This window comes from Procambarus clarkii, chromosome 75, assembly GCF_040958095.1.
Source record: "Procambarus clarkii isolate CNS0578487 chromosome 75, FALCON_Pclarkii_2.0, whole genome shotgun sequence".
NCBI lineage: Eukaryota > Metazoa > Arthropoda > Malacostraca > Decapoda > Cambaridae > Procambarus > Procambarus clarkii.
Window position 1 is genome coordinate 24,590,731 of NC_091224.1, and position 12,816 is coordinate 24,603,546.

The following is a 12,816-nucleotide window of genomic DNA, read 5'->3' on the forward strand; positions in this document are numbered from 1 at the left end:
TTTTCACGGGTTACTACTTCGTTACTCCCGTTGTCTGCTGGAACTATAAACACGAATTAATTAGAATTGCCCCAAAAATCCGGTTATTGGAATTAGGAATACATAGCTCTTACAATATTAAATTATCTGAGGGGGGAGAGGGGCGGATATTATGGAAGGGAATGGGGGAGAAAGATGGAGAGGGATGATGAGGGGAAGAGAGGATGGAATAGGGTGAAAGAGGACGAGAAGTGGAAGAGAGATAGAGAGAGAAGAGAGGGATAAGGGAAGAGAGACCCGGGGACAGCCGGGTACCCCACAAATAGGTATAAAAATTGTAACCATTGTAGTATCATCATAATACTTTTAAAGTTTACATTTCTTTTAATGTTTTCATTTTTACAATGAGAAAACTGATACCAGCCTACTTAATATTTCACACTCACATTCAGAAGTAATTCACGATTATCATGCAGTTTACTTGAATTATATGTTTAGCCTTCTAGCACCACTATCCTCCTAGACCTTCTCAGCCTTTTTCTCATAAAACTACTGTACCTCCCCCCACCCACTCATCTCAAGCCCCCTCCCCCTCCTCCTAAATCATCATCTCAAGGGATTACGGGCTCACCATAGCCCGTGCTGCACAGGGTTTTTACTCCTTAGTAGCTGCATCTAAAACAACAACAATCACCATCATCTCCTGTACCCCCCCCTCCCCCTCCAAATATTATATAGGCATATTGTCTAAATCTTATTCAACTTGAATTCCATAGTTGTTTGCTCTAACATGGGTTGATACTTTCAGCACTCGTCTCGCCAGGTCAAGGTGAAGTTCATGGATAATTTTAAAAAAGTTTTATTACTAATGTTTATAGATTGAAATTCTAGTAACCTTTTAGCTTTATTTCAAAGATTATGAATTGTTTCACAACCCAGATAGTTTTCACAATAACATTTCGTAATTTCGATAATGTGTAGCTGATAATTGTAGGCTTATAACACTATACTCTTTTATCCATTACATTTTTCTCCCAATTTTACATTTATTTTGTTAGTCGAATTAGGTCCTCTTGTAGCATGTCTAAATTGTCGTCTAAATCCCAGTTTTAATGGATTAAGCTGATGACTGTTCACTCCTGTATGCACATCATTTGTGTAGCCTGTGTGGCAATCCAGTGAAGTCCCGGGACAGGACCCTGCGGCACTCCCCACGCGAATGTTCCTCTTCGAACTTCCCTCCATATAGTCTGACCCTCTTTTCCTGTGTGATAACCAGGCTCTGATTTAGTTAAATGGGTCCCCCTTCCAGTATCATGTGGCTGTGGCATATGTGACATACTAATTGATTGTGAATATTTTAGTTTACCTTGAAAAGCTTCATAGAAAACACCGACCTCGCCTAACCTTCTTAGTATGTTAAGATAAGCATCTTACTGCTTCTTAATTACAATTATTACTTAACCTATACCGTTAATAGGTTAAGTAATAATTGTAAATAAGAAGCAATAAGATGCTTATCTTAACATACTAAGAAGGTTAGGTGAAGTCGGTGTTTTCTATGAAGTTTTTCAAGGTATACTAATTGATTGTGAATATTTTAGTTTGTCACATATGCACTTATTAAATAAGCCAATATTGACTATAAGCAAGTGCGAGAACGGGTTGGGCTGTGTCTACTTGTCAGTCTTTCGTGTGGAACAGCGACAAAAGTCTTAACTCTAGGTATACAGTATACTATAATAAAGACTGATCTTTAGCCCTGTGTTGCCTCTGGTATGCAGTACTTTGTGCGCTAAATGATGTTAAACATGGTTGCTGTCTTGTAGTAGCATGTTGCGATTGTTTTTATAGCCAGTTTTTCCACACATGAGACATTGATGGGTCGATAGTTTGACACTATTGGTTTATTTATTGAGTATAAGCTGCTTGAGAAGGGTTGGCTAATCTCTCTAGTAGTGTGGTTGAGGACTACGGCGACGCGCGCGGCACCTGTCGGGTGGCACTCACCTGAAGGTGAGTCCCACCTGGCAGGTGCCGCGCGCGTCGCCGTAGTCCTCAACCACACTACTCTCTCTACGATTTAGATATTAGCAAACACTTCGTCAGGGTCTCAAGACTACTAATTATTTACCTTCGAACTGTTTTTCCTTCGCCCTTAAGCTTTTGGGTGTAAATATATTTGTTTGAATCAGTGTTTTGATCAATTTGCTTCAACTCTGGCATGTTTGTTTGGAAACTGAAATATAATGAGTGGGGGGGAAGATAGGTCTATTCTTAAACATTGACTTCATATATATAACAATTCACGTGAGCCAATGAGATTACCCGTTGCATTTAACAACCTACAGGATATGGTAAAGTACATCAGACATAACCTTACTGGAAAACAACTTACTTGTCATGTCTTTCACAGTCATTCACAGTTTCAGATGTAGATTAGACAATGCCTAATAGGCTTGGTTTCCTGTTTTTCCTTCCCTAAGCTTATAACCATTACATTTTTGTCTAAGTATATATGTATATACACTGATAGGCGTACATACGTTATAGCACTAAGAATTATTAAATTGCATTATTTGATAAAAGTTTTGTAACAGCGAGTGTGAGTTCAAATATACATACACAGACACGCGTATATATACAGGCGAGGAGTCACAATAACGTGGCTGAAGTATGTTGACCAGACCACACACTAGAAGTTGAAGGGATGACGACGTTTCGGTCCGTCCTGGACCATTCTGAAGTCGATTGAGAGAATGGTCCAGGACGGACCGAAACGTCGTCGTCCCTTCAACTTCTAGTGTGTGGTCTGGTCAACGCGTATATATATATATATATATATACGTCGTGGTGTTCAGCTTTTTGAGTTGTATAAGTGTAAACATACTTTGTCAAGAGTGTGATCCCAAGTGTGTGTTGTTACAGAGCTCGGACTTGAGTGGGTGCTGCCGGTCGCCGGTGGAGCGTCGGGCCAGCCCCACGGGCTCCATCGCCTCCACCCAGAGCCAGTCCCAACTTACACCCTCCCGCCAACTCACCGACGGAGAGAGACTCAAGAAGGTCATCCTCGAACTGGTCGATACCGAGAAGACGTACGTCAAGGTCAGTATCCTCCCGTCTTGACAAAGGTCTTGGTTTTGTTAATGTTTTTTTTTTGTTCTTGAAGTGTAGACTGCGTTTGGGAAGACCCATTTGTTGTGGGGGGCTTCTGGGAGGTCATTCAGGATGTGGGGTCATTGGACGTCGGGGGTATGGATGTGTCTTGTCATCTTTGGTTAGTTATCTTTGCGGTCCTGTGTGGGGGGTTCTGGGATTATTTATTGTGCACCCCATACTCATCCTGTGAGCGGTAGCGCAAAAAGGATTACAGAGGGCACAAAAGGTCTTTTATCAGACCTCTACGGTGATAATTACATTAGCAATTACATCTATCCTTCACACCTTATAATTTCAATGTCAGCTAGTTACAGAGAATGTTCTATTGATTGCTAGGAGGTCTTCGCGATCCGGGATGTAAAGGTGTGTTATACTGTAGACGCTCGCTTGAGAGGTTACCGAGTTTGGTGATGGTGGGCATCATCACCTGAGAGACCTGTGAAGCTGGTCTGTTCTTACTGTTCGTTCACAGAGAAACGGAGTGCCTTGTTTTGAACTCTCTGGATTGGTTGGTACTTGTGGTGAGGTCCGGAGGAGAGGTAATCAACCAGGTATCAACCAGGTATATGGATATTCTACTGCTCTCATGACCATTATGTTAAACAAAACTTATTTGCATCTTGTCCGGGATTGTGGTGACTCCATTTTTTCCCCGTTGTGCTGTTAGTGATCTCTACGTTCGCTGTTCTCGAGGTGGTGGCGTGTTTGGTTGACTGCTCCCCTGGGTCGGACGGTGTTATTACATCGTCCGCAAATTGGGTGGTGACGATGTCTATAGTCTAGTTGAGGGATGTCGTTAACAAGTATGTTAAACAGCACGGGACCCAGCCAGGAAGGAACCTCGTGGAACTCCAGCTGTGGGTGTGAAGGGCTCACCATTTTCCCTCGTTGAAGCGGGGAGTGACGCGTCTGTTCTTGGTGACCATTTTCCCTCGTTGAAGCGGGGAGTGACGCGTCTGTTCTTGGTGAAGTTCCTCATTAGTCCAAGGACATTCCGGTTATGGACTGGGATGTCTGCCAGGTTGTACCCCAAGACCATCGTGCCAAATAACACTCGTTACGAACAGTGCTATTTGGTCTTGTTGACGGACGTTGGCGCCGGCATAATGGATGATGTTGATGGCATGATGGGTTGATCTGTCTCCTCAACCCCAAATGGCTTCTCGGTAAAGAGATTCTTATGTTCCATGTAGTTGAGCCGGTTTGATATCATTTTCTAAAAGCATTTACCTATTGTTTCTGCTAGGGAGCAACTGGGCGAGTTACCTGTTTATTGATGTCTCTTTTTGGGGACTTTGTGATGAATATAATTTTTGCCACTTTGATGTCTTCTGGTATGTGTCTTGTTGCCAGGATTGCATTGAATACATTAAGGAGGTAATGCAAGCAGTTTATTCGCAGGAATTGGATCTATTTGGCAAGTAGTGTGAAGAGTCTGCCCCAGAATGTCCAGACAGACTGAAGAGTCTGGGGCCTTAATTGTTGCCTGATGAGTTTAAGGGCCTTGTTGTGTGTGGTTCTTATGTCACCTGTCATTTCTAGCATGGTTGTTAGTCTGGTAGGGGGGGGTGATCATCTAGGTGTGACGTATCAACGATCTGGCTGCTGAGGATGAATTCTAGGATCTCGTTGGTCCATTGGTTGACTGTTGAAATGTTCGGGCATTCTTATGACTGTCAGCCTGCTGTTCGAGGCTAAGTTTTTTTCCAGCGTTAGCCCATGAGGTCTGCCTGTTCTTTGGGTCTTCGATCTTGTTATATTGTTCTTTGTCATCTTCATCCTTAAATGTGTGGACAAGGTGGGTTAGGTGCGGTGTTTATGACCCAAGTAGCTGCTTAATTTTGCTCCAGAGGGTGCCTATGGGGTCTCTTCTGTATTGGTTCACCCGTTTAACCAGGTTTCAACAAATGTGTCTTCCGTGAAACATTATAAGGTCAATGGTCTCTCTTTTAGGAGTTTGTCGAGTGAATGGTGGGGATGCCGTGTCCGCTGGTGACGGAGGCAGCTAGTACACTGCCTGGTACACGCTCATTTGACTCGTCTTTTCCGGCGGGTGTGTGTTGGCTGTAAGTTTTGGCGGGAGACATCTCGCAAGTGGGTGACTTCGCTCCCAGGATGCTGTTGTGGATGGAAGGTCATGACCTGGTCGACGGGGGCTTGGTTGGAGGTCAAGGTGGATTATGGGATCGTGCGCCAGTAAGGTGAGATAGGCTTGGATTCCTATTATCTCAGTTCGTGGTCTTAGAGGGGTTATAAATCTGAAGAGGGGGGGGGGGGTAGTTAGGAGTCTTATTATTACCGGGGAGTGGTCTGAACCCATATTACCCCCCCCCCACTTCCCACACATCCCCCCCCCACTCCTCCTCCCTCCACTCCCCCTCCCTCCACTCCCCTTCCCCCACTCCCCTTCCCCCACTTCCCCCACTCCCCTTCCCCCACTTCCCCCACTCCCCTTCCCCCACTTCCCCCCACTCCCCTTCCCACACTCCCCTTCCCACACTTCCCCCCCACTCCCCCTCCCTCCAATCCCCTTCCCACACTCCCCTTCCCCCACTCCCCTCCCCCCCACTCCCATTCCCCCCACTCCCATTCCCCCCACTCCCCTTCCCCCCACTCCCCTTCCCCCCACTCCCCTTCCCCCACTCACCCCCACTCCCCCCCCCACTCCCCCCGGGGTCGCTCTGCATGGGAAGAGGTCGCAATCTCTGTTGGAATCACGACTCGCCAATTGGTTTAACAACCAGTCCCCAATTACGTCTGAGCAGGGGGGCGAGACAGTTAAGGATTGGCGCCCAATCAATCCCCCTAGCCAGGGCTCGAATCCAGACGCAATCTTGTGACCGAATCATTATCCGCTGTAACATTCCCTATTGACAGCTCGGGGCTTTTTCAATTTATTGTGTGAAATATTTGAGGGGATAAAAGTAGAGGTATTCAGGAAACAGGCAAGTTGGTGAAGGAAGTGCTGAACCACTCGGGATGTAATGGTATGTGGGAGCGGGCAGCAACAGCCTTCTAGATCAAGTGAATACAAGACAAGTGTGTTCCCAGGCCAGCTTGGGGGGTGCAGAAGAACTCGCTGAACGGATTCTATAATATTAGAGCAATGATGACGTTGGTGCGTACCCGTATCAGAGGGTACTGTTACGGCAGATGAGGTGGGGGGAGGAGGGGTTGTTGTGGTGCGGGAAGCAGCAGCCTGGGGTCATGACCCCATCACCCTAGGAGCCTGACCCCATCACCCCAGGAGCCTGACCTTCCTTGATGCTTGCTTCATCTCCCGGCATCTCCACTTGTGCTTCCACGGGTCCCGTCCTTCAGCTCGGCCCGTGCTTCTGTTAAGTGGTGGGTTGAGCTCAGAGTCCCAGCTGGGGGCTGAGGGAGTCCCAGCTGGGGGCTGAGGGAGTCCCAGCTGGGGGCTGAGGGAGTCCCAGCTGGGGGCTGAGGGAGTCCCAGCTGGGGGCTGAGGGAGTCCCAGCTGGAAGGACTTGGGGTAATGTTTGTTTTGTACCCAAGTTAAGCGAGGGTTTGTTTAGGCATAATGGGATTTTGTTTGCTTGGTGCGTGTGTCTTGGAGAAGGCCAGATCACTCCCTGCTTGACGGAAGGTGTTAACGAGGTGGTGGTTAAGACGCAGTCTGCTGTATCTGAAGGAAGTAATACAAAGAGGATAAATAAGACAAATTTAACACGAGGAACACGAGCGGCTTTGAAATACCCTGTTGGAATCCAGCGGGACCTACCCATATCTGCCCGTGCCAGAGTGCTTTTATAATACCCGAGGCGGTTGTCCTAGATGCCCACAGTTTCTTCTTGTTGACAGTCTTGAGTCTCTCTCTTCTCTCTCTCTCTCTCTCCTCTCTCTCTCTCTCTCTTCTCTCTCTCTCTCTCTCTCCTTTAATTGTAATCCTTCTCCAGTCTTGTCTTTGTCGTGGGTATTCTACGGATTACTTCAGAATTAGTCTGCGATTGACTTAGACAATGACATCTTTGTCGTGTGTGTGACCCCCGGGGTCCAGGACTCACACTAGTGAGTGTGACCCCGGGGTCCAGGGCTCACACTAGTGAGTGTGACCCCCGGGGTCCAGGACTTACACTAGTGAGTGTGAGAGCTGCACCAGGAGTCATCACCCACCTTTTACAGTCCATTAGATAATTCAGAACAGAGGTAATGGTGTACAAGACATAATTGGGTGAGTTTACGATATCAGATGGATGGATAATACAAAGGAGCAGGGGGGTGGAGCAGTTGTATGTAAGAAGGGAAGGAACCGTCCCCAGCTCAAGCGACAGGTGTGTAGCAGTGAAGGTTGTGACCCAGGCGACAGGTGTGTAGCAGTGAAGGTTGTGACCCAGGCGACAGGTGTGTAGCAGTGAAGGTTGTGACCCAGGCGACAGGTGTGTAGCAGTGAAGGTTGTGACCCAGGCGACAGGTGTGTAGCAGTGAAGGTTGTGACCCAGGCGACAGGTGTGTAGCAGTGAAGGTTGTGACCCAGGCGACAGGTGTGTAGCAGTGAAGGTTGTGATCCAGGCGACAGGTGTGTAGCAGTGAAGGTTGTGATCCAGGCGACAGGTGTGTAGCAGTGAAGGTTGTGATCCAGGCGACAGGTGTGTAGCAGTGAAGGTTGTGATCCAGGCGACAGGTGTGTAGCAGTGAAGGTTGTGATCCAGGCGACAGGTGTGTAGCAGTGAAGGTTGTGACCCAGGCGACAGGTGTGTAGCAGTGAAGGTTGTGACCCAGGCGACAGGTGTGTAGCAGTGAAGGTTGTGACCCAGGCGACAGGTGTGTAGCAGTGAAGGTTGTGACCCAGGCGACAGGTGTGTAGCAGTGAAGGTTGTGACCCAGGCGACAGGTGTGTAGCAGTGAAGGTTGTGACCCAGGCGACAGGTGTGTAGCAGTGAAGGTTGTGACCCAGGCGACAGGTGTGTAGCAGTGAAGGTTGTGACCCAGGCGACAGGTGTGTAGCAGTGAAGGTTGTGACCCAGGCGACAGGTGTGTAGCAGTGAAGGTTGTGACCCAGGCGACAGGTGTGTAGCAGTGAAGGTTGTGACCCAGGCGACAGGTGTGTAGCAGTGAAGGTTGTGACCCAGGCGACAGGTGTGTAGCAGTGAAGGTTGTGACCCAGGCGACAGGTGTGTAGCAGTGAAGGTTGTGACCCAGGCACTGCTGCTGCTGCTGAGCCACTACTCTGTCAGTGGAATATAAAGTCGCTTGTTATAATTACTTGGTATGGTACCCTCCTGGTACCGTCTGTACCAGCGGAGGGTGTGGTAGTGGTACTCTTGATAGTCCTAATGATGTACCCGCGATATAACACCACCCCCTTCCCCCCTCGCTATTGCTAGGTGATGGGGCAGAGCGGGAACAAGCCAGTCGTTCCTTCATAGCTAGTCATGTCAGCTATCCTGTGAGCATCAGGCGGTCAGCAAGTGCTATAAGCCAGCTACCTAACAAAGAATCAAGTCATCCCCTGTACCAACGTGTTACAAATAAGGACGAACAAGAGAGAGATAAAATGTCGACTGTGAAAAACTAAAAAACATTTGAGTTCCGACTTGCTTGGATGAATGAAAACACTGTGAATGAATCTGGCGAAGAAGCCAGGGTTGTGAGTGGTGTGTAGGGTGACTGGAGCCAGGTGTAGAAGACAAGGCTGTGATTGACAAGCCACGTCAGGTGTGGAAGACAGGGCTGTGATTGACAAGCCACGTCAGGTGTGGAAGACAGGGCTGTGACTGACAAGCCACGCCAGGTGTGGAAGACAGGGCTGTGATTGACAAGCCACGCCAGGGACACCCCGCTCTCCCTCATAACAGCATTTATGAATGAATTTGGAACACGACAGGTCAGGTCGCTGGGTGAAAGTTGTCAGGTGGGTTCGCGTGGGATTGGCTAATTGCATAAATTGACCCCGGACACTTGTCCAATGAAGATTGTGTCTTTGAAAATTGGGTTGTGAAACTGCTGGCAAGTGTCGATTGCAGCTAATTTCGTGTATTTTTTAAAACGCATTACGTTACAGTGGAAATACAGTAGGATCATACAACAACATAGAAAATAGTATTCGTTAATGTACTTCAGTATAGTAGTATTATACACTATAGTGCCATGTATAGAAATGCAATATTATGCATCATGGTTTTTTGTTATATCAAAATGCAGTATAATACATTTATGTTTCATACAATAGAATGTAGTGTAGTACACTACAGGACAACACAATAGAATGTAGTGTAGTACACTACAGGACAATACAATAGAATGTAGCATAGTAGATTACAGATAAACATATCAGATGTCGTATGGTAGTTTTGCACATAGGATAATTGCACCGCTCCCTAATGAAGCTTATATAAAATTAGTTTGGTGTGGAGGTGAGGCAGGGCTGAGGACCCGGGTCCCAGGCGCGAGGTGGCGGGTCTCTCTCCCAACCCCAGTGGCTGCCTGTGGGGGAGGTAACCTTTCTGGTGTGATGGAGCAGGTAACCCCTAAGATGGTTCTTGTTGGGAGCTCCTCACACTCTCTCCTCTCTCTCTCTCTCAGACCTCAGCCACCCTTTCATTCCCGGCCCTGCCCTGAAGCTATCATTGACCTCTGTCTCTCTCTCTCCCCCACCTCTCTCCCTCCCCCACCTCTCTCCCTCCACTCTCCCACCCACACCATCACCACCGTCTCTTGTAGACTACTGTATACTTGTATGTGTGTACTTATTAAAGTGCTTGTGGTGTGGCCAATGGGACCTTTACCCTATATGTATACTGCAGCACATATATTGTTTAGCGTTCCAGTCAGGAGTTGAGTGTGAAGCAGGGGAAGAGGGCGGTGGGGGAGCGGATTTTACACTTCTTTTTGTGGGGTGGGGGTTGGGGGGGGTGAGTATGTTATGTGGGAGATGGCTGGAGGGTTGTGGGGCAGGTGTAGGCTGTATGTATACAATATTACTGGCCCATTGATCAGTGCAGGTGTGAATAACGGTATGTTTGGGTGTGGGCGTGGTCAATCTAGGGCCAGAGTGACCTTGATGTGACCGTAGGAGGGTTGGGGGGGGGGGTTGTCAACACTTAAGCCGGGGGGTGAGAGAGATATAGAGATAGATAGATAGATAGATCAAGCCAGCCAGCCAGTTGGCTTTACAACAACACCTACACACAAACCCACCCATAAAACACCTGTATGCGAACTACCATTTCAACCCATTCTAGATCATCTTTTACGACAAATTGTAATTGTCCAAGTGTAACGTTATCCGTGTCGGGGGAGGGGGAGGGAGGGGGTGTTGGTGTCGTGGACTGTGTGTGTGTGTGTGTGTGTGTGTGTGTGAGTGAGTGAGTGAGTGAGTGAGTGTCTCCTTATTGGCTGCTAGTTGTGATGCCAGGAAGTGAGAGGACTGTGATAGCAGTACCCGGGTTGGAAGCACCTTTGGATCGAAGTACAGTATGAGGTCATGAAATTAGTCTGGAACCTGGAAAGGTGAGGTGATGCTGGAACCAGAATAAGTGAGGTCAAGATGGAAGCCTTGAACCAGGATAGTTGAGGTCGTAGGCTTATACTGGAGGAAGGATAGGTAAGGCTGGAACCAGGATAGTTGAGGTCGTAGGCTTATACTGGAGGAAGGATAGGTAAGGCTGGAACCAGGATAGGAAGGAGTGTCATAGAGTAAGATTGCACAAGGATTGGAGAGCCATGAAGCTATGCTGGAACCACGATAATCAGACCCCCGACGTGAAGTTGGAACCAGGATTAAAGGATGTTAAATAAGACTGGAATCAGGATAGAAGGCCATGAAAGGTAGAAACAGTGAGATAAGGGCCATGGCCCAGGAAGGTAGAGGGCCATAAGTGGACCACTGACACAGCCGTAGTGGCCACGGGAGGCAGGAAACAATGAAGGACTGGACGCTGGAAGAGCAATACAAATAAGGAGCCAGAAGGCCATGCGTCGAGGCATGTAGAAGACATGATTGGACGTGTTGGAGTGAGACATTGAGTGACAAATACAGTGACCAGCAAGTCTCCGGAACGAGACGACGGCCAAGAGTTGAGGTAGGAGCCTTGATGTGTGCTTTACTTGGCTGTGGTGGACAGCCAAGTGTGGGGGGGAGGGGTGTTTAGCTTCGTGGGTGTGTGGGGGGGAGGGGTGTTTAGCTTCGTGGGTGTGTGGGGGGGAGGGGTGTTTAGCTTCGTGGGTGTGTGTGGGGTTTAGCTTCGTGGGTGTGGGTTTAGCTTCGTGGGGGGTGTGGGTTTGTCGCCTTGTTGTGTGTGTGTGTGGGGGGGGTGTTTATCTTGTGTGTACTCACCTAATTGCTTTCGGGGGTTGAGTTTCGGCTCTTTGGGACGGCCTCTCAACCGTCAGTCAACTGGTGTACAGACGCCTGAGCCCATTGGGCTCTATCATATCTATATTTGAAACAGTATATTGAGTCTGCCTCTACCACACAACTGCTGAGAACAGTACATATGTTAACTCTGACGGTGGAAAGTTCTTTCAAGTGTGTGCGTGCGTGTGCGCACTCACAAAATTCGCGGACTGTCGCACTGAGTCGGTTTATCTTATCAATGACCCGATTCTTGCCTCTCGTGTCATAGTTACAATGTGGCTGTATTATCTTACTACATTCTCTCGCAACCAGGAGCGTTCGAGCCCAGACAAACCACTAAGCCTCTCCAGAGGCCAGATTCACGAAGCAGTTACTCAAGCACTTACGAACCTGTCCATCTTTTCTCAATCATTGGCGGCTTTGTTTACAATTATTTAACGGTTAATGAGCTCCGAAGCACCAGGAGGCTGTTTATAACCATAACAACAGTTGATTGGCAAGTTTTCATGCTTGTAAACTCTAATAAATGTAACCAAAGGCGTCAAAGATTGAGGAAAGATGAACACGTTCGTAAGTGCTTGCGTAACTGCTTCGTGAATCTGGCCCCAGGACAATGCTCACCCTATCCATGAAAACACCGGAGTTTTGGCAATGTTCTATCCTCATCCCCCGGTCTGGTTGATACCCAGTGACCACCCATGCTAATGGTCACCCATCCAGTTGTCATCCCTCAACGTGACATAACGCTGCATGTTTGACTCGTGGTCTGGTGTTCCTATAGCCATTTTAACCGGAAGTTAAAAGGGCTGTTGCAAAGCGGAAGTTGTACATAAACCAGACAGGAGCTCCACAGAGCGGTCAAGACACGAGGCAGTTACGCAAGTACTTACCAACGTGTACATATAGGCAAAATGTTTCTTTCACCCCGGATGCCCCTGTTCACCTAGCAGTAAATAGGTACCTGGGAGTTAGACAGCTGCTACCGGCTGCTTCCTAAACTATTCTGGCGCACGAATTCTTTGTCTAGCTTTAAGTATAGTAATATTTGTATTAGTGGGAGCCGGTCGGCCGAGCTGACAGCACGCTGGACTTGTGATCCTGTGGTCCTGGGTTCGATCCCAGGCGCCGGTGAGAAACAATGGGCAGAGTTTCTTTCACCCTATGCCCCTGTTACCTAGCAGTAAAATAGGTACCTGGGTGTTAGTCAGCTGTCACGGGCTGCTTCCTGGGGGTGGAGGCCTGGTCGAGGACCGGGCCGCGGGGACACTAAAGCCCCGAAATCATCTCAAGATAACCTCAAAAATCCGTTCAAAATGCACTAGGGCAAAAAGCATCGTAATACTAAACTGTTTTCTATGCAT

General features: G+C 47.9%; 1 protein-coding gene across 16 annotated transcripts in view; it reads left to right on the forward strand.

The window, feature by feature from the left end:
- Positions 1-12,816, forward strand: part of sif (still life) — a 541,039-nt gene that overhangs the window by 412,675 nt on the left and 115,548 nt on the right. For all 16 annotated transcript variants that reach the window (XM_069313365.1, XM_069313368.1, XM_069313371.1 and 13 more), the window contains one exon: positions 2,908-3,084. In XM_069313365.1, coding sequence (XP_069169466.1) covers positions 2,908-3,084 — 177 coding nt within the window. The remainder of the gene's footprint in view (positions 1-2,907; positions 3,085-12,816) is intronic.